Source organism: Gasterosteus aculeatus, chromosome 8, assembly GCF_964276395.1.
Source record: "Gasterosteus aculeatus chromosome 8, fGasAcu3.hap1.1, whole genome shotgun sequence".
In the NCBI taxonomy this organism is placed as follows: Eukaryota; Metazoa; Chordata; class Actinopteri; order Perciformes; family Gasterosteidae; genus Gasterosteus; species Gasterosteus aculeatus.
The window spans coordinates 19,116,064-19,137,848 of NC_135695.1; the positions used below are offsets into that span (position 1 = coordinate 19,116,064).

General features: G+C 47.7%; 1 protein-coding gene across 5 annotated transcripts; it reads left to right on the forward strand.

The window, feature by feature from the left end:
• Positions 1–2,373: 2,373 nt before the first annotated feature.
• On the forward strand, positions 2,374–21,667 carry dot1l (DOT1-like histone H3K79 methyltransferase). Of its 5 annotated transcripts, none has more exons than XM_078108575.1 (29): positions 2,449–2,841; positions 6,035–6,078; positions 6,165–6,239; positions 6,351–6,414; positions 6,866–7,094; positions 7,904–7,998; positions 8,264–8,326; positions 8,423–8,478; positions 8,772–8,851; positions 9,171–9,239; positions 9,341–9,447; positions 9,908–9,949; positions 10,035–10,130; positions 10,480–10,705; positions 10,841–10,954; positions 11,069–11,160; positions 11,326–11,427; positions 11,971–12,108; positions 12,226–12,351; positions 12,562–12,995; positions 13,087–13,177; positions 13,269–13,418; positions 14,094–14,136; positions 14,294–14,901; positions 15,038–15,243; positions 15,357–15,430; positions 15,506–16,183; positions 17,276–18,087; positions 18,259–19,703. In XM_078108575.1, the coding sequence occupies exons 1-28, from the start codon at positions 2,761–2,763 to the stop codon at positions 17,917–17,919; spliced, it is 4,827 nt and encodes a 1,608-aa protein (XP_077964701.1). In that variant the 5' UTR covers positions 2,449–2,760; the 3' UTR covers positions 17,920–18,087; positions 18,259–19,703. The 5 variants fall into 5 exon arrangements, with proteins under 5 accessions (XP_040039237.1, XP_077964701.1, XP_077964702.1 ...); XM_078108576.1 differs by having other exon boundaries at positions 2,450–2,841; positions 10,483–10,705; XM_040183303.2 differs by lacking the exon at positions 17,276–18,087 and having other exon boundaries at positions 2,374–2,841; positions 18,259–21,667.
• Positions 21,668–21,785: the final 118 nt, after the last annotated feature.

Consider the following 21,785-nt stretch of genomic DNA (forward strand, 5'->3'; position numbering starts at 1 on the left):
GGGGTCAGAGAGTTCACCGTGGCAGCCCGCCATGTCTCCCCTCCCCTCATCATACAGCAGCATGTACATGTTTACTCACCAATCGCAGAGAGGCCTAGAGTCCTCCTCCCCTCCAACTGGTCGGACTGGATTTAGTTTGGTGGGGATTTCTGCACTAGAATGCAGAGGGAGGGGTAAGAGAGGGAGGTGGGGGGTCCAGGTCTGTTTAGAGTCTGCTAATGGAGCGGGTCAGTGCTGCGATGGGGAAATAGAGGCCGCAGGTTTGAAATAAAGGTAATTTATGCAAGGGTCGTTTTTCATAATGGATTCAAGTGAAGAATGGTTAATTTCTTTGTCCAAAGACGAGGAAAGGCTCAAAGTGGAATCGCAACGTGAAGGTTGAAGTGCAGAGAGGGAGAGAAGCGCGCCCGACTCCTGGCATCTGATCTGTGGGCGGCTCGGCAACCTGTCACGGGCACATATGAGAACCAGCGGACTATATATGGTCACTGCGACAAACCAACTGAAGCAGTGCAACCGTAATGAGGTGCACACTAACACACGATGGTGGAAGTTCATTAGAATATAGAACAGATCTGACACTTTGCAAGTACTCTGTATTCATCTGACAGTGTTAGCTACCAGTTACTTTACACGTTTTTTGATCGAGCCCCTTCGTGTGAAAGCAGCATCCGGTTCGAGTGTTTAGATGTTCAACCGAAGAGACGTTTCTCTTTTAAACTCGTCACGTGATTTAATTTGAAGAACACTGAGAAAATCATTTAATACAAAAAAAATAAACTAACACTTTCCTCCCATTTATCGTGGTGACCCCTTTAAGGGGCCCGACCCCTATATTGGGAACCACTGGATTAAACTACATCTGTACTTTAGCTGCTGCAATCAGGTAACTACATGAACCTGACTGCAAAGCTACTCGGGTAGGCTTTTCCTTTACCTGTAATAAGTTGTGTTTGTACATTAAAGTAAAGAATCTGAGTACTTCTTGCACTACTGATACTGTGTGTGTGTGTGTGTGTGTGTACACTGCAGCGCTCTGTAGGAGTTCATTGATTTTTGTAACCCTGCTGTCTAACATTTTGGATTATTGTGCTCATTGTGCGATGATTTAAAAACGCATGAAGTGAGCGTGGGAAACAAAACGCATAAAAAGCAATAACCAGGTCTGCTGATTTACAACCGAAACTCACGTGTGAGCTAATAAACATCCGTGTTTCATCCACTCCGGTTATTTGTACATATCAAAGGTCAGTTACTGTGTTTCATACGAGGTTCCTCTTCTAGGAAGGTCTTCTAGGTGCCGATTCAACTGAAGTCCCATCATTGTTAACTTCTTTTTCTCATATCTTCCCTTTTTGTTTGACTACTTCAGGATCAGTTTATGTTCTATGTCACTTTGTTTCCCTCATTAACCAATTAATTTATATGTATATGCCTCATTGTCAATGGATTTTGTATTTTCCAGTGCAATGCTGTCCAATGGTGTTCAGCAATGCAGTAAAGCTGTCTAATGTAATTTGTCTTCCAGCATTTTATGGCTGCCAGTTGGACATTTTTAGACTTGGCACTATTTCAAATTACTTTCCAGATTCTCTCACAGAGTCGTTGGGCTTCCAGCTTTTCCAGTTTTATATTTCAGTCTCCAGTTTTTTCAGCAACACAATGAAATGCTTTTCAATTTAATTTAAACAGACAGATGGTGGCGCATGGGAAGAGAGGCTGCACCGGGAACTGCAAGGTCGGGCGGTTCGAGCCCCGGCTGCACCATGTCCCACGTCAAAGTGTCCCTGAGCAAGACACTTAATCCCTAATCGCTACCCGGGCAAACATGTAAAAGCCATGGGTTAAATAGCAACGTAAGTCGCTTTGGATAAAAGCGTCAGCTAAATGACCTGTAATAATGTAATGTGATTTACACGCATAAGATCAATGCATTTTTTGTTTGAAAAAAGTGCTTCGATTTGAGTTCAGTAGCCCTGCTGTATTTATGACTCAACGTTTTTTTTTTTTTTCTATTTGAATATTTTCCTTAAAGTTATTGATCGTGAATAATCAAATGTTTAGAGTGCAGAAAAGTACATTAATGTTCTCATTATGCATGGTTGCCATCCACTGCATGGGGCCTTTAGCCACGCAAAAACTGTTAATGTAAAACATGTATATTGTACAATTTAGAACATATAACATAACGTATGTGCAAATTCCCAAATTACGTGACTGAAAATGCAGCTTGTCTCGTGATGTGCAATCTTAATATCCTTCAATTAGTAACAATCTAATATTTACTTTGATTAGTAAAATAAGATGAAATCAGAATTGGTAATTATAACGTTTTACTGTGCTAAATCTCCGTAGTGATTTCGCGTTGAGCTGGAAAAAGTTGTGACGTGACCTGATCGCGGTCCCTCGGTGACGTCAGAGTCTCCTCCGCTGCCGGTGGCCCCCTGCCATGTTTATTCATGCCGGGCAAGATGGCGGCGACTCGGGCGATGTGTTATTGCCAGTGGACATAACCAGGCATTTCATTCTAAATACTAAACCTAGTCCGACACATTTATTCACGCGGACGTGTCGTGCGAGTGTTTCCCGCGCTTTCGTCTTTTTGTTATTTTTTTTTATTTCGCGCGTTTCCACGTATTTCTTCCTTACAAAAAAAAAGAAGAAAATGTTCACGTTGTAGCTCGCTCGCTAACCGACCAGCTGGCTAACACAGAGCAGTCACCAGCTAGCTTCCACAGCCGAGCCGCCGTCAAGAGTAGAATGGGCGAAAAGCTGGAGCTGAAGCTTAAATCGCCGGTCGGAGCAGAACCCGCTGGCTACCCGTGGCCGTTACCAGTATACGTAAGTGTTAACACCTCAGAATTCACCGGTCACGGCTGTACATTTTGTCCCCGTTTTGCGTCTTTTGTTAGCTAACGTTAGCCCCCGTGCTAACGCTCGCTAGCCGGAGGAGCCGCGGCACGCTCGTCCGGTTGGTCGGTTCGTACTGGGTCGGGATGGTGTTCGGACATGGCGTTATCGAACCACCTTCGATGACATTCATTCAGCTCGCTCGTTTTCCCGTCACTTCTGCCAACGCGAGTTCACGCGAGCGGAGCAGACGGTTAACGTTACTACAGTGACAAGTACAGCCGAGAACAGTAAGGCGATGTTTTCAAAGTGGAGCGACTTAAACTGACCAATCGTCTCATCCTGCACGATGTCAGTCTCACCGCAGCTTTAGTTTTTTTGTTCAAAGTGTCACGTTTTCACTTAAAAGACGCGCTAACGTCTGTGTGATACAACCTAACGTCAATGGCGTTTATTCCAGCCGGTTGTATGTGTGTGTTTGACTGGTTCACATTGCTTCGGAGTGCCGGATCGGTCCTCGGGGCAGTAGCAGTCTGGGGCTTCTCTATTCTCTCTCTCACACGTGGTGTGGTTGCATTTCCACGCAGAATGCCGTCTGCACGTCACCTTCAGCGTGCAGTTGACTCATTCAAGTCAAACGGAAAAGGGAAGAAACAGAAGAAGAAAAAAACCCTCCTTTTCAAGTTCTGTGGTCTTTTTCAGTTGTGTTAACTGCAAGTTTTGTTTCTGTCTTTATACTACTTGCGGTGAGACAGCCGGTGCTGCATTTCTCAGAATAACCTTTCGGTTCATCCCTTCTCCGCCCACGGGGCGTCTAACCTGACAGTCGTGTTATTTCAGTTCCTGCTATCGCCGTGTTTTTGTTGTTCGTCGTATTGCGGGTTCCAAGTCCCCGAGTCCAGTCACGTGATGAGGCAATCGGCCGCTCCTCTCTGCTTTGGCTGACAAAGTTGCACCGCGCCTCGATCTGATATCACGGACGAGCATGAAACACAGCAGCGAGGCATGTGAACCAGTAGGTTGTGTGCTGGCGACCAGCACGTACCTGCTTGTACCCGGCCGATAGTCCTGCAGTATGGAGCTAGTTGGTGTGGCGGTGCACTCATCCTGTTTTCAAAGGGGAAATACTTCCTCCTCCTTTTCATGTCCATATGGTCAACTCTGCAGGGAGGAGGCCAGCGGGGGCTGCTACTCCTCACCAGTGCTTTATTAATAGAATGCAAACACACACGCCGGTATGTGTGGTTTTTTTTGTTTGTTTGTCCCAAGTCGCGTTTAAACCATTTGCTGGTAATACCAGAGCCTCCTGAGAATAGATTCATTACTGACTCCCACTGAGCATTGAGATCGCTGATCTCACCCACAAAGCATGAAGACAGTGCTGTGTGTGTGTGTGTGTGTGTGTGTGTGTGTGTGTGTGTGTGTGTGTGTGTGTGTGTGTGTGTGTGTGTGTGTGCGTGTTGTGATACATCTAACCCCCAGATTGAAGCCCATTAAAATACGTGCATTCCCTCTGTCTCTCCCCCCATATTTCTCTAAATCCCCACATCTGTGCATCTGTAAATGCTTCCATATGAGCAGCACTTTGTCCATCTGGCTGTGAGTGGAGGCACCAACCGGCCCCCAGAACGCGCTTCAATGGCCGACGACTTCTCAGGGAAGCTGGAAGTCTTTGGTTCTCACCTGTGAACTTCACTATAATTTACAAGGCTGTAAAGTCACTTTCAATTACTTGTCGAGACTGCTTTTCTTGACAGCGTTGTGCTGGTGGACCTCCGCTGGTGTACACTGTTTATCCACACATCCTCACAGTTGAATAGACAGAAAGCTAACGTGGGTAATCGTTGTTATTGCCCATGTTACTACTCCTCCGAGAGGAGGAGGAGGAGGAGGAGGAGGAGTAACAGGGCGTGAGCGGCACGCCCATCTCGGTCATTCATTCTCGTCGTCGGCTGATGTGCAGATAGTGGAGCGGCGCAGAACTCGTACGCCCACCAAGGGACTCGTAGACGTAAGGACAGACTGACTGGAGAGGAGGTATAGAAAGGGGAAGTCGTATGTGTCGGTATAAACACAGCTAGGGAGAGAGAGAGAGAGAAAAAGAGAGGAGGGTCTCCGGCATCCTTTTTCCTTTTTTTTTTTTTTTTGTCTCAGGCGGTGTTTATTTTTAGCAGCTGCCCTGTGCTGGTGTTGCTGTGTGCTGTCTTTGTGTGAGCAGGTGACCCGCAGCGCTCACACAGCCTCTTTGATACACTCGCACACCTTCCACATTCACAGAAACGGTGCGTCAAATCAGCCGAGGGCGATTTGCTCGTTCTGCTGTGTTACCGGCAGCGCAGCCAGCCGCCCGCTCGCCGACGTCGACGTAGCCGAAAAGGCTTCTGCTGAGACAGAAATAGCCTCAGATTTCCTGGGTTGCCGTGCACATTCGAGTGTGTGCACGTGCTTGTTTGGGCTCCGGGGCGGAAGTTGGTGTAGTATTGAGCGGGAAGCCAGAAGCTGCGGGCTGTAAGCTGCAGGTTGCTGTGCCAGGCCTCAAACAGCCGGCAAATACCAGGCTTACCCCGCCACCCCGCCTCGCTTTCTCCACTTTCACGCTCGTCTGACTTTCACTTTCTTTCCTATTACCCTCTGATTTCTCCTCCTCTCTCACGTTCCCCTCTTTTTTTCCTTCCCTCCGCCGGAGGCTCTTCCTGGCAGCGCGCTGCAGCCGCAGAGAGAAAGTGGGTCAGTGGGTCAGCTGAGGCAACAGGCTCCGGCTGGCCGCCCTCTGCGCGTAACTGGAGAGCGATTACCCCCACAGGGCAGCTGAGCACCCCCCCACCCCGCTAAGATGGCTAACTACAGACTCCCCACATGGGATCTTGTTTTTATGAAGCTTTGTTCTAGACTCAAGTGCCTTTTTTAAAAATTGGATTAACCTAAATCTCAGATGTGATTTTGAATGCTCTATTTTAAGACTGTTGGGGATTTCTACACTGCGTTTAATGAGGTGCTCTGAGCTCAAACCAACGCAGGGTATCAACGACGTCCTTTGAACGCTCCGCTCATGAGGGCTGTAACGTTCTGTTTTTGTTGACCCTTTTTGAGATGATTCAACTTTATGGTAATTCTGGTTGTTTTGGTTTGTGGTGCAGTTGAATCACATTTCGAATAATTGTTTTTCTCCCCCCTCTGATTTCAGGATAAACACCATGACGCTGCTCATGAAATCATCGAGACCATCCGGTAAGTGACACGTGTTCCGCCTCCCACAGCTGACTGTAAGTGACTGTGACGGCCGAGTGACGACTCTCCGTGTGTGCTTCCTGCAGGTGGGTGTGTGAGGAGATCCCCGACCTCAAACTGGCCATGGAAAACTACGTACTCATTGACTACGACACCAAGAGGTGAGCACAGTCTTTCTTTTAGCTAAGTCTTGGTTTTCTGAACTTGGAAAGTTGTCAAGTAAAATCGGTGTTGTGCTGGAACTAAATGATTCATTTTGTGTGTTCTCACAGCTTCGAGAGTATGCAGAGACTTTGTGACAAGTACAACAGGGCCATCGACAGCATTCACCAGCTGGTGTGTGGTTGTGTGTGTGTGTGTGTGTGTGTGTGTGTGGAGGAGGAGAATTGAGAAACACTAGTAAAACACACATTAGTAAAAGTGAGCAACACTGTATCGGCTCCCTGTGAGACTCCCTAAATCACCGCCACGCATGTCCATATGCTTACAAAATGTTAAATATATCTACAGTCATTGATTTATTAATAATAATCTAGTTATTGTTGACCAAGATGCTTCATACGGGTTTTTGCTCATTTATTTGTGTTGTTAGGATTATTAATGGGGTTTATTCAGAAGTTATTAGATTATTATTTTATATTTCAAAGAACGTGATCCAACAACATAATTATTGTGTTGTTTTGTCCTTTTCTTTTGAAAGGCAAGCACCACTGGATAATATCATCACACTGGTGGGGGCAAAGCGTTCATGTTTTTGTGTGAATAAATGTATAATCCCACCCTATAGTGGAAAGGGACCACGCAGCCCATGAAGCTCAACAAGCGTCCTTCCAACGGGCTGCTGAGACACATCCTGCAGCAGGTGTACAACCACTCGGTCACCGACCCGGAGAAGCTGAACAACTACGAGCCCTTCTCCCCCGAGGTGTACGGAGAGACCTCCTTCGACCTCGTGGCTCAGATCATTGACGAGATGGAAATGATGGACGACGACACCTTTGTAGACCTCGGCAGTGGTTAGTCCGCTGCTACTTTGGGACATTGTGTATCCCCAGACCCTCCAGATATATTGATCATAGATTGATGTTTTTTTTCTATAAACCAATGTTGTTGTTTTTTATTTATTCTTGAGGATATGAGTTGGAGGTGTAAATCAGGATGCCACTGTTTTTTATTATTTTATTCCACCTGTTTCTGTGACACGTTTATGGAAGTGGTTGATTTATTTAGCGAGAAGGCCGCAGGCGGCGCCCGATCTGCGGGCTGCTTGTAAAGCCAAGCTGTCAATAGCAAAAAGAAGTTCCTCTAATGCACCTGAATTGTGAGACTTTGTGCTAAAGCGGCCGCCCGTTTAGTGGCTGGCGTCTTCAGCGTTCTCGCTCATCACTGAACCGGTTTCCTCACTTAAACACAAACGGTCAATGAACTTTTCATAAAGAAGCCGGCTAAAGGGCCAGCCTGGGGACGCTCTCGCCTTAACACCGGTGGATACGGCCCTTTTGAGAGACTGCCGCCAAAGTTCTGGAACGCTCCGCCTGCCCCCGTCCGGTTCGCTGAGTCTGTGATTTAGTTTAAAAACCAGCTCAAAAAAATACCTGTTCACGCTGGTGATTTCCGTAAATCAATGCTGTAAGCCTGTCTTTAGACTTATTATGGTTTTGTTCTTTCATGTTGTTCCATTGGCTCTTGTATGGCCACTGTGTGTTGTATTGTCTCCTCTCTTGTTAAGCACTTTGTGACTTTTGTCTGCAACGAGTGCTTTATGAATACAAGTGACTCGGCCTGTTTGTTGTAGGACATGAACCTCTTATCTTCTCGTTTACAGGAGTTGGGCAGGTAGTGCTGCAGGTTGCTGCGGCAACCAACTGTAAACACTACTACGGTGTAGAGAAAGCAGACATTCCAGCTACCTATGCAGAGGTAACCACCTAAATATCCCGCAGGACCAAAGAGAGAAAACGCGAGACCACAAAAAAAAACCCCTGCTCCCTCAGTCTTTGTAGTGAAATCACGCAGTGCAAATCACCGCTGGCAAACACACCGAGGAGAAGTGTGGCGTTCGTGTGTCCAGTCGGTCTCCAAAGTGGATTTCCCGGCTCACATTTCATCGACTCGTCACTGCCGTGTAGCAACACACCACTGCAGCAATTTGTTTGTGTTTTAATATTCACCTTCTCTCTCTCAGAGCATGGATAAAGAGTTTAAAAAGTGGATGAAATGGTACGGGAAGAGACACGGGGAGTACACAGTGAGTAATGCGAGCTTCAAACTACTTTTAAGGATTGTTCTGCAGGTCCACGGTTATTCAGGATTTGTACCCTTGATCTGCTTCGCTTTCTTTCAGCTGGAGAGAGGTGACTTTCTGTCTGAAGAATGGAAGGACAGGATCGCCAACACAAGGTGTTAAGCCAAGCCGGATCCCCGTAGCTGTCTGAAAGAAGCAATTTCCATCCCATTTCCCAATAGGAGCATTACGGGTTTATACACGAGGCACTCGGGTCATAGAAACCATTGTTCATTGTAATACAAACTGTAATAAAAGCTACTGTTGTGTTCACTTACAAATGACTTAGCAGGGCTTTGACATGGAAGGACAGCGAGCAATTCTTTAATGTGTCTACAAAACTTTGCCTAAATGTTGTATTTACTTCAACTGTAGATCTAAAATATTTCTTTCTCCGTCTGTCTTGCAGTATTATTTTTGTGAATAACTTTGCCTTTGGTCCAGAGGTAGATCACCAGCTGAAGGAGCGCTTTGCTAACATGAAGGAAGGTTGGTATTTTTAAATTTGGGATTCTCTTTTCATTGCTCCCTTTCATCTCAACAGAGAAGTGTTAATCAGTCGCAGAGCAGATAGTTGATGAGCCATAACAAGTTGAGACGAACCAGGAGAAATCTCATCAAAGGTCCATAAATAGCTTTTACTAGCCGATGCTAACAGACCCTTTTTTATACAATAACTAGGATTACTTAATGTAGAAAACGTCAAGACCTTCTTTTTTGTGATTGAAATAACAATGGCTGACGCTTTCCTTCATGTTTATTTGGATGACTGGCAAATTATTAATTTTTTTTCTTTTTATTTCCGCAGGTGGAAAAATAGTATCTTCCAAACCTTTTGCACCTTTGCATTTTAGAATTAACAGTCGAAACCTGAGTGGTGAGTAGCACGACTGGTAGAAAAGTGAATGTCAACATCTCCTGCTTCCTTTGACATGTATCTGACACGCTGTGTTTTTGTTTTGTTTTTTTGTCCCGCAGACATTGGCACAATAATGCGTGTGGTGGAGCTTTCTCCGCTGCGGGGCTCCGTGTCCTGGACCGGAAAGCCAGTTTCCTACTACCTGCATACCATAGACCGCACCATAGTAAGCGCCCGCCATGATCGAGTGCAGAGACGATGATGACTCCTGCAGCTGCACAAACACATCGTACATCAGAGGCCGCGAGTAGCGTCTTAACGAGTAGTCAGTCCCAGGAGTGAGCACTCTGAGGGTAGAACACAGGCGCAGAGATGACACTGATGTGTGTATCACTCGGGTTACTGGAGCAAATGTCAGTGAGTAAACTGGCCTCAGAAGAGCCGGCAATGTCCGAGGGTGACCTCATGCATGTAGGTTTTCGCGTTTTGGATATAACTTTCACACCACAGTTTATGTACAATTGAGACCGTGCGGGGATTTAGAACAACATAATCATAATATCCATGAATGCATTTTACAGCCCGTGTTGGCGTGAACAGCCGGGTTATTTGAACTTAATTAGAATATAAGCACTTTTTTAAATGATGACAATAACAATTAAATTCATTTTTCTTTTTTTTTGCAGCTTGAAAACTATTTTGCTAGCCTCAAAAATCCTAAACTCAGGGTAAGTGGTTTCCTTCCGACCTGGTCAGTGTGTTGACGAATGTCACCGAACCCAAAACACAGAACTAAATGGGTCCTTATTTCAGGAGGAGCAGGAGGTAGCGAGGCGACGCCAGCAGAAGGATACAAAGGATAGTAAAAGCAATAGCACCACGCCAACAAAACCTAAAGAACAAAGCCGGGTAAGACATGAACAGACTTATAGGACCTGTTGGACGTGTTAAATATGAATGAACTTCATCTCTAAATCCCTTTTTTTTCTCTTAATTACGTGCAATGTTTCATGTAACTTTTCAAATTGAAATCTGTGTCTTTGCATCACGGCCAAACCAAATGCTACAATGTAACGCCAGCTGAATTTGCCTTTAATTTTCTTGTAAACTAAACAGTAAATTAACCTCCTGACGTCAATAGTATGTTCACATCGTCTGCAGTTTGTTAGTTTACGTGAGCACAAATCGACTGAACACTGTGGCTCCCTCTCTGTGCGCTTTGTATGAACGTGTGTGTGTTCGTCCACGTGTATCGCAGCAGGACTCCTGCGGCGAGGAGGAGCGTCCGCGCCTGGTGGCGGTGGTCAAGCCCCCGGCCAAACCCCGGCGAGCGCGACTCCTGCCCAAAGCTCGCAAGTTGAACAACAAGAAGCGCGGTCGACCCAAGAAAGCCGCCCCGGCCGCCGCTGAGAAGAAGAACAAGAAGAACCAGAGCGCGTTGGACCTGCTGCACGCCAAGACCCTTTCTGCCGCGCCACCTCAGGGTGAGAGGGCGCGCACACACACACACACACAATACACCTCCCGTTAGAGAGATGACCAACTACCTTTTCACATCTTCACTGTTTGCGTCCTAAATGTCGGTTGCACGTGACTCCACTCGTTGTGTATGTGTACAGATGCGTACCGCCCGCCTCAGAGTCCCTTCTACCAGCTGCCTCCCAAGACCCCCCACTACCCCTCGAGTCAACTGCTTCAGAGCCCGACTCCCCCCGGTCTGCAGCAGCTGCTTGGTGAGCCCGTCAAACATTCAATGCAGCGGTGAATTTAGGATTAGAAGGATAGATTTAAATGTAGTAACATAACTAATAAATGTTGGTTTTGTGTCCTTAACCCTCTCGAAACAGACAACATCAAAGTTCAATACCTCCAGTTTATGACCCACATGAAGACTCCTCAGTACCGATCCAACCTGCAGCAGCTCTTGGAGCAGGAGAAGGTAATAATGCCATCGCAGACGTTATTGATTTGCTACTGCAGCATTTCCCCCGCTGGCACACATGAAGTGGCCTCCACCCAAAACCCCCAAAATCCTGTAAATGATTTTTCAGTTTTGCCCAAATCTGTGACCTTTTTTTAAATCTTCTTTCTTTTCCGTCCGTAGCAAAAGCACCGGGATCTGTCGGGGCAGGCGGAGCAGCTCCACTCTGTCTGTCAGTCCCACAAGGACCGGATCAAAGGCCTCTTTCAGACCAAGCTAGATGAGGTGGGAACTTTTTATCTTCTCTCCACTACACGGCTTTATGGACACAGCAACAATGTTTCCCTTTACTTCTGATATTAACATCCAGAAATGTGGATTCAATTGTCTTCCATTGCTACTTTTGTCTCTCAACCATCCTTCTTATAAAATGTACTGTTAGGTAATTTATTAGTGGAAAAGAATGCATGAATTTAAAGCACAGATGTGTAATAAGATTAGATCTGACCAATGTTTCGTTGTCGTTTGACCTCAACCCAAAGCTCCTCTAGTCTGCTGAAAGTGTGACACACATGCACCCAACTGTTGGGTGTGGTCACACATTTTCTTTTGTTGAAAGCGCTAGTTACACACATGCAGAAAATATTCTGTTTTTTTTACCCATATTCTATAAAATCCATCCCGTGACCCCCGGGCGCTGACAATTTGGTGCAAATAAACGTTATAACCGATAGAGAACTCAGAGTTCGGCAAAAAATAGGTTCTTCAATGATGTTGAATTCTTCAAGCATTGTGAATTTCTAGCTGATGTGTGTGTGTGTTTTTCAGCTGGGAGTGAAAGCGCTGACGGTGGAGGACCTGCTGCAGGCCCAGAAAGAGATATCGGCCCACAATCGTCAGCTGAAGGAGCAGACAAAGCAGCTTGAGAGGGACATGGCCTTGTTGAGAGACCACAGCCTGCTGCTGGTGAGACCTCCAACCTGCCCCCCCCCCTTAACACCCTCCAGTGGTTCACACCTGTCAACGATCCTAATGGTCCTCCACCCGAATGAATAACTGCAATTTTTGTTTGTCGTTTTGCAGCTGAAGTCTCGGTGTGAGGAGCTAAAGCTCGATTGGGGCTCTCTGTGTCTGGAGAGCTTGCTGAAGGAGAAGCAGGCGCTTCGCAGGCAGATCTCTGAGAAACAGAGACACTGTCTGGAGCTGCAGGTACGCATTCGGCCTCCTCAAAGGCTTGTGTCCGTCTCGTCTACTTCTCCGTTCTCGCCGCGTGTTGCCTGTCACCCCTCCGAGAGATATTCCAAAGGAATTTGCCATGTCACCTGGACTGGGTGAAATGTAGCTTTCAGGAAGACGAATTAGCCCGTTTTCTAGTGTAACGGCTCCCCCTGGTGTGTGTGTGTGTGTGTGGTTTTGTAGATCAGCATTGTGGAGCTGGAGAAAAGCCAAAGGCAGCAGGAGCTGCTTCAGCTCAAATCCTACAGCCCCCGTGACGGCTCCCCGTACAGAAGGAGCCTGGAGTCCCGCTCCTCCGCCGACGTGGATCCCTCTAAGCTGGGCCTGGCCCCGCCCCTCAACGGGGTCAGCATGGAGCTGTCCATCAACGGCACCGGCTCTCCGTGTTTCGACCGGGCCAACGCCAAGGCGGAGCTTCTCTCTCGCTACCTGCCCATCTCTCCCGACCACGAGATCGCACCGGGCGCCCCCGATGCGCGCCAGAGGCAGCAGAGCTCCGCCTACGCTCTCCCCGACTACACGCGCTTCTCCCCCGCCAAGATCGCCTTGCGGAGGCACCTCAACCAGGACCCAACTGCCTCTGCTCACTTGAGAGGCCCAGGGCTGACCACACACAGGTGGGCTGACACTATCACTTTTTAATGGTGAACTAAAGTATTTACAAAGCTTCCAAAGGCAACGGTCTAAATCTGCTAGTTACTTCTTCAGGGAATTTGGAGGTGTCAGCTCTCCGCTTGGAGCCAAACTGAACTGCCCGTCTCCTAACGCATCGGATATCCAGAATAAAGCTTTCGAGAGGGTAAATGTTTGTCTTTCTCATCTGTCTGCACTTTTTCTTCCTTCCTTGCAGCTCTCATCTCATCTCATTTTCCGCTTGTTGTCCCATTCAGGCCGGTAAGGAGAGGAGTCCATCTGTTCAGGGCGACAACAGCATTACAAGCCTTCCAATAAGTATCCCCCTGAGCACAGTGCACCCGAGCAAACTGCCAGTCAGCATCCCTCTGGCGAGCGTGGTGCTGCCCAGCCGGGTGGAGAAACTGGTGCGTACGTTCAGCGCATGTACCCTCATAAAAAAGTACTACATCAGCGCTGATGTAAAGCTTTAACAGTTCTCTCGTGAAGAATGATATGGGTGGAGTGTTGAGTAAGGTGACTACGTTAGAATTAGGATGGATCCGACTCCTTTCACCTGGATAATCACAGATTTAAGTTTACAAAATTGTTACAAGATAATATTTTTACCTTTTTTCAATTAGTTTTACCTTTTTTTCAGAATTTGTTTGCTGGTTTTATTTTAAATTCATTTTTAAAATAAAATGTTTTAAAATTTTTATTGTTTGGGGGGTGTCAAGTATACTGGCTCAAATACTATACATATAAAGTACATATTTGGAGAACTGTGTGGGAATGACAGTCATGTGACTGCAGCATTGCACCACCTGCTGGAAGGTCGATGCTTCGGTGTCGCGTTCAATGTCACAAGTTGTGGTTGAGATCCTCGTTTCTCTTATTCAGTTAGAATATTGTAGCTCAAAAAGTAAAACTGGATTAAATATAAGTTCATTCTTTTGATTTTTAATAGTTTTAACCATACAATATATATATTTTTTGGCTTAAGCGTATGACACATTTGTCACTGCTTTTATTATTATTAATATAATAATAATAATATTAATAGTAGTAATAGTAACCCTGGTCTGCATTTATAATTTCAGAGAAGTACTCCGAGTCCTGTGTCTCAGGCAGGTCAGACCAATGGTAAGGATTACCCATGGTCACATATAATATTCACTGTTATTATAAAACAAGATACGATCAGCTGCTTGTTCATTGCTAATGAAGAGCCTTTAGTGTTTTTCTGTTTCATACGCTTCCTGTCCGCCCTAATCCTTTATCTTCTTGTTCTCTGTCTTAGGATATTCATCCAGCTCAGGACTGATGAATGGAGGTCCCCATCCTGAGGACCATAACGGTGCTTCTTCTTCCCCTTCACCGCATCTCAACACTGCTTCGTCGGGACCAATGGGCAGAGGAGGTCCCATCCAGAGCCCGCCCCTCAGCACCGGAGGGGTGCTTCAGTATGCAGACGGACCGCCGAGGATTCCTCCCGAAGACGGACAGGATCGCCACGGGGGAGAATCGGACACGGAGCCCCAGGACAGCGAACTGCGGAGGAGAATCTTCTTCTCTTCGTCCTCCTCTTCCTCTTCGTCTTCCTCCTCGTCAGGCAGCGGAGGCAGCTTGGCCGGAGGATCCCGCCTCCACCATCACACTGGCAACAAGCAGGGATACCACAGTAACCACGGAAACCACCACCATCACCATCACTCCCCCGGCACGCAGCACACCCACGCGCCCACGCACACGCCGCCGCCGCACTCCGCTCAGGAGGGACGCAAGCGGGGGAGAAGGAAACGCAGCTCCACTGGAAACGCAGCCAGTGGATCCCCGAAGAGGAGGTCCTTCCCCGGGCTCGGCTCCAACAACCCCTCCTCCGGGTCGCCACTCAACATCAACACCATGGTGAGTCGCCAGCGGCGCCGGAAGAGAAGGTTGACGGAGGCTGGCGGTTTTCATTTCGACGTAATGAAGTCCTGCCAGCTGACCACCTGTCTGTGATGAGATGTCTTTGACATTATTTCATTCTCCCGTCCAACAGGTGAACAACATCAACCAGCCTCTGGAGATCTCAGCCATCTCCTCCCCAGAACAGTCCAGCCGCAGCCCCGTGGGCGCCGACCTGGACCAGCCCCCCGTCCTGAAGAGAGAGCGGCCCCTGGAGCTCAACGGCTCGGGTCGTTACTCCTCGGCCCCCAGCTCCGACGACGAGGACTCGGGATACCCGGCCGACGGCTCCAGTTCCCGGTAGTGCAGTCGTCGATCCTAGGCGATCAGAATAACAACAACGTCCACGCCCAGATGCCCTGTTCTTCGCTCGCCCCATCTCATTTTGTTTTATTATTTGCCTTTGTCTCTAGAATTGAAAGAAAAATTGCCACCATATCCTTGGAGAGCAGAGATGGACCTGGTCGACATGGGGAAGGGGAAAGAGGTAAGCAAAGAAAGCGGCACATATAATCGCCCACGTTGCCGCTTGATGCCCATCGGTTCTTCTCTCCTCCACTAGTCCGGAAATCTGGCAGCAGCAGCGGTAACAGCACCGGCAGCGACGGCTCCTCTTCATCCTCCCTGTCCTCCAACAGCAAGTGGAAATCCACCTTTTCACCCATTTCCGACCCCAAGCAGCCCAACTCTGACCCGAGACAGGGGGGCTCTCCGTTCGGCATGGGGGGGTCGTGCCGGGGCACTGACTCAGACTCTGACCACAAACAGCAGCATCAGCAGGCGAGGAAAGGAAGTGACGGCGAGTCGTCCAGCTACGTCAATCCCAACCCCTTCCTCAGCCAGGACGCAGGGCCCCGCGGCGGGGGCGGGGGCCAGGGAGGCAGCGGCTCGGACCAACGCCAGGCCCTGCAGAAACAGAAGGCCCCCCGCGACTGGGAGATGAAGACGAGCGGCAGCCTGGCCAGTCAGAACCTCTTCATATCAGCCGCCGCCAGCAGTGGTGGGGGCATTCTGAGTGGCAAGGTGGGGGGCAGTCCCGCGATGGTCTCCTCGAGCACGGGGTCCTCCGCGGGGCAGTTCCTGGGGTCGCAGTTCCCGCTCGGAGGGACCTCTGTCTTGCAGTCGTTGTTCGGGGCCCAGACGGGCGGGTCCACGGTGAGTGGCACCCCGAGGCTCGTCAACGGACACTCTGCCCTGGGGGGCTTCTCCAGCGCCGGGCTGGCAGGGGGAGCAGCTGGAGGTGAGCATCCGCGCGACTCATCACGTCAGGGTTTTTTTTAAGTCTTTGCCCGGGAGGGGGAGGGCGTCATTGTGATGAAGAGTAGGATAGAGTCCCGCTAACAGAGCCGGGTAAGTGGAGGTCTGATGCTGCCGTCTGTGTGTGTGTCTTCTTCACCGACCGACCGACTGATGGAGCTGCTCAATTATGGCCAAAATGATCAAAAGATTAATTAATGGCACATTCACTTAAATGAGAGTAGCACCAATTTCACTTTCATGTTCCCGGAACATTCAAGCGGATATTTAAATCTATGCATCTGAATAGGACGGGTTCTTATTCCCAGTTCATCTCCTGGAAACATAATGCGGTTGTATCCCATTTTTTTTTTTTTTTTGCCCAAATTGCATGTGCAGAAAACTGTTTTCGTGCAAGGAAGCATCCCTGCATCTAAATGGGACTTAAAAGGAGTTTCTCCTTCACATGAATTCAGTGCATTTTATACAACCAAGGGCAGACGGCCAAGACGACTAAATGACACTACGTCACCATTCCACTCTGCAGCGCTTAGTTTTCACAAGGGAACACCTCCTGGTGGCCGTACGTTTGAAATCATCAGTCGTGAGAAGCCCAAACTGATCGGACCCGCGTTCCACTAATTGTGCAGCGCGACTGACTGACTGACCGACGCACCGCGCTGCCTCGCATTGCTTCCGTCTGGACACACCCGTGGAAAATGTTTTTAACAGATTGAAAAAAGAGAAAATGTTATAATTGGAGAGATCTGAACCAATGGAAATTGACCATGAATCAATGTCACGTGACTGCGGTGTCATTTTCTGCGGGTGTATCCGCCATCCACTTTTTTTTTTTTTTTTAAAGCTGCAATAAGTGTTTGTTTTGGTCCCAGTGGGCCGACTGTTTGCTTTCTGTGTGCTTGTCTCAGACTGGCTTGGCGCTTTGCACAACCCGGCTCAGTCCCTGCTTCTCTCTTTTACCCCCCCCCCCCCCCCCCCCCCCCCCTTCCTTCCCCTCTCGCTCTCTTTGCCACTCTCACCTGCTCTGCCCTCCCCCATCTGTCTCCTTCCATTTTCTGCTGTGTGATTTTTGCAGGTATATTTCACCACGTGGTCCCCGCAGTGTCCTCCCACCAGTTTGGGGTGACACTGCCCGCCTCTGGAGGCCTCGGCTCTCTGCTCGGTCTCTCCTCCTCCTCCTCCCCCCAAACCCAGCAGCACGGCTCCCCTCAGCCCGCCCCCACGCGCCTGTCATCCTCGCCCCTCCCCGCCTCGCTGTCCCAGGCGCAGCACGGCCGCACCCAGTCGGTCCTGCATAGCCCCTCCCAGCCCACGCTCGCCCTGCACCCCCCTCTGGCCCCGCACGGCGGCCCGTCCTCGGCGCCCCCGCACTCTGACGCCGGGCCGCCCCCCCGATCGGACTCCCTGCTCCACTGCTCCCGCGTGTCCCACCACGCCTCTGTGCACCACCGGACAGCTCAGTCATCCCTCTCGCTCTCCAACTCCCCCCTCTCCATCTCATCGTCGTCCTCTGCTTCTGTCTCTGCCGCCGCTACCGCTTCCCTCTCGTCCTCTCTGTCGACCCCCCCCTCGTCTCGCCCCTACGCCGTGCACTACTCCCCTCGGCCGCCCCCTCCTTCGCAGGCCGGCGGCTCAGGTGGTGGAGGGGGCATGTGGAGGACTCAGGGCATGCATGGCACCTACACGACCTCCCAGCTCCCTGGCTCCCGACCTAGATAGGGTTTGAGGGGGTGGTGGGAGGAGGGGGGGGGGTGCTGGGCGAAGGGCAATCAGAAGGTGGAAAGAGGGAGGGAGAGAGGGAGAGAGAGAGAGAGAGAGAGAGAGAGAGAGAGACAGGATGCCTGTTTGTCTTGTGCTCCGAACAAGCTGTTGTTATGGTTGAACAAGGTGAGTAGATTCCTCAGAATTCAAGTATTAAAAGCCGCCTGGGTGGCGATGATGATGAAAGTGTCTGATGATGATGATGAAAGTGTCCGTATTTTAGTGTTTGGGCCGCTTTGTTTTGTGCTGCAGTGTAGAATCCATAGAAACACTCATTGTTTTTCTCTGACTTTTCAGGTAATTGATGAAAACTACCTCAAAATGAAATAAACTATGCAAATGTCCGGCTGTGGACGGAGGCGCTCTGCTCACTCACTGGTGCTTCACGAGGTCTGCACTACCCGACCGGCTTCTGTACTGGGACACACACACAGACACAGGGCCACTATAGTCGCCTTGAACAGAATCCATAGGTAGTGGTCATGTTTATGTGTTGGGTGCTAAAATATATTGTTTAAAAGATTTCACAATGATGAAATCCGTGCTTGCTGCTGCTCAGCACTGAACGGATGTCTGCTTTAAATTAAAGGTGCTCTTGTCTTTTTGTCTCAGTCAAGATCAAAACCGTCTGTTTTAAGGATTTAATGTGACATTTGATAACCGATTTGAAGCACATCGTCCGTCTCGTTGATCTGAATCTGGTCACCTTCCCTCCAAAGCCTCCCTTCACACGAGCGCGTGTTCGTGCACACACGGACCAGTTCTCTGAACTCGGCTACGCTGTCATGCGAGCTACGCTGTCGCGTCTCTTTTCTTTCTTTCGGTGTAATTAAATATTTGTTGGGTATGTAACAGGAACGTTTGGTCTAACTTCACACTGGATAAAAAGATGCAGTTTGTCATGGTGCAGAAGATGTGTGAGGCCGGATGGTGACACACTTCAAGCTCTGTGTACGTTGATGGTTTCCAATATTTACATGTTAAACTAAATTGGTGAGTGGTCGAAACATCTTAAAAAGCAAAAGAACTAAGTTCACGTTATGAAAACACGTCTTCAGGGTTTCTCATCTAGTCTCAAATATTGAACATAACGGTGAAAGTTTTATTTACTCAAATGATATTTTTTTTGCAACAGCAACTAAGCAAAATAAATGTTATTTCTCTAAATGAATTAACTTAATAATATGGAAGTGGGTGTATGTTTAAAGGCTGAACACAATAACGTTCTGATCTTTGCCTTATTTTGACAATATGCTGAGTTAGCAGCCTTTCAAACGGGCCGATGATGCTGAGCCGACTGCTTTTTTTTTTATTAGAAAACAAACAACATGAAATGGTGCTATATCCTTATTGTCAGCCACTTGATGTATTTATTTACATCTTCTTCCTCGGCCGATTTGGTAAATCACACTACTATCTGGAATACAGCTGAAATACTTAACGCTGGAGTATTTTACTCTTCTTAAGCTAAACTTATTCGTATTTATCTCTGCTGCCAAATCGTAAGGACGTAAGATGCGTGTGAGATCACTGCAGATTATAGTTTATACAAACACAAATCCTCACATTGAGAAGACAACAAACCACAATTAACTACTGGACTCTCTTTACACCGACTTGTTTGCTTTTTTTTTTTTGTGTGTAATTTTAATTTTGTAAACTGTTTGTACTGTGAATGTGATTCATTCTCCGACTGTATAGTTGTGTATAATTTAGATTATATTTATGCCCTGTGTCTATTACCTTGCCTTGATATTTGATTTTCTGTTTTTTATCCTGATATTTGACCTTGTAGAATGCAAGAGTGTGTTTGCGTGCGTGTGTGTACTTGACTCAGTCTGAAAACAATGGTGCTAAATTAGGACTCTTATTTATTCTACAGTGAAAACATCAATATCCGAGACTTGGTGCTGCACACGAGAACATTTGTAAAGCCAATTTCTGGCTTTTTATCTTGTTTTTTTTCTCCTATTTAATATGCGACGATCTGGTCCTAGTGTACAAGGTCCGGTCCACCTTTCAGTCGCCCCACTTTGACCCCCTGAGTGAGCCGTCTCTCTTTCACTGAACAAGGCACACTGTTTTTGTACATACGTTTTTTTTCCCCCCGACACCCTAAATCGAAAGGTATATTAAATAAGTATGAATATATATATATATATATATATATATAGAAGTATAAATATATATATGAAAGAATAAAGGCGTTTGGCGCTGACCACCCCCCCCCCCGCCCACCGAGGGCATCTGAAACCCGAACTGCGTGTGCATTCAACACACGGCAACAACGGTGCTGTGGCTTCAACTCAACGTCATGAATTTCATCAGATGCCCCCCCCCTCCGCCCCCAATTCCTCTTCCATCAAAACAAGATTCTTCAGGAAACAAACGGTGCTTCAGTTTCCAAGTGATGAAAATTTGGATCTTCTGAACTAAACCTGTACTGGTGCATAAAGATGAGCACGGGTCAACCTCTAATGAACACACACAGCTTGCTGGTGTGTGATGCCATGCTGCCCCCCCCCCCCCCCCTCTCTTTCTGGTGCATATTTAAGGGAAGAATAGACTAATAGTCAATAGTCTTTATTGTACTCGTCTGTCCTGTGCGCTCACACACGTGAGTCCTTTTAGACCAGAGACCCGTCCGTTTTGTTACCGGCGCTGAGAGGTCTTTTGTATTAATTGTCGATGCCGTTTTGATTTTCCTAATCTTGGTGTTTGATACAATTGCAGTTCCATGTTAATTGCTTCTGAATTGTGATTCCCGTCGGTTTTTAATACTAGTCAGGCAGACGGCACGGTGCTCTCCTTCACTTCAAACCAGGAAACCTGCAGCTCTACGTGAATACTTCTCTTCTCCTGTTCGGTAATCTGCAACACGAGCTTTCCGGCGGTCAAGTCCAACCTGCAGACCTCTCTGGTAACTGGAGGGGCGACGTGTATGTGCAAGTGAGAACGGTCGTTGGGAACGACTAAAAGGATCATTACAAATTTCAAACATTTTTTTTTTTTTTAGCTAATTTGAATTGAAGCTTTCTCCTTCCCGTTGCGTTATTGATGGTCTGCGAAGCCGTTTACCCCGAATCCTGCCAAAGGTCTTAACTCAGGAACTTAACCCAGATGGCGTCAAATGAACTAAACAATTTTCTCAACTACTTCATGTCACCTTGACTCCAAGCCCTCCTTTCTAATCCAACTCAGGACCAGGGCAAACCCTTGGTACGGGTAATTCGAGGTGAAATTGAAAAGTCAGGTCTCCTCAGATTGATTCTCAACTGTCACATACATCCAGCATCTCCAGTGAAAAGCAGCTCTGTGAAGCTTTGAGTCTGTTTGGCCTCCGGAAGCTGTGAAACGGCTGCGACTCTCAGCGTCTTCCTCCTCAGGCGAAGGCCGCTGCTCTAGATTTGCGTCTCCGATTAGATGGCTCGCGGTGCTCTCGTTAGGATTCTCCCTTCGACTCGGGGGCGGGGTTAGACACGCGGGGCACATGTGGCCTTCACTGTGTGCCGTGAAGCCAGGGCAGGTGTGAGGTGCAATAACGGCTAACGTAGTTAGAGGCCCTGGGGTTTTTCATGACTTGTTACTGTTCCGTGTTGGTGCTTTTATCCTAAGATGTTATAATGAAATAAATGGAATTCCTGTTTTTGTTTTTTTCCCCCTCCTGCATTTTATGATTATTAAAAAAAATAATTGTTTCATAAAATGTTTGAATTTATGTCCCATGCATTTTTATTTTTCCCCTCTAGATTGCTGAAGTTTACCCACGATTGTTTGGATCATATATATATACACATTTCTTTTACAAATTGTTTGATATTTGC

Bases quoted from the DNA above. Each gene is read 5' to 3' on its own strand.
- dot1l (XM_078108575.1), top strand. From the start codon at position 2,761: ATGGGCGAAAAGCTGGAGCTGAAGCTTAAATCGCCGGTCGGAGCAGAA. The intron at 8,479-8,771 runs GTGTTAAGCCAA...TCTGTCTTGCAG, and splicing joins GACAGGATCGCCAACACAAG to TATTATTTTTGTGAATAACT. The intron at 11,428-11,970 runs GTGGGAACTTTT...TGTGTTTTTCAG, and splicing joins TTCAGACCAAGCTAGATGAG to CTGGGAGTGAAAGCGCTGAC.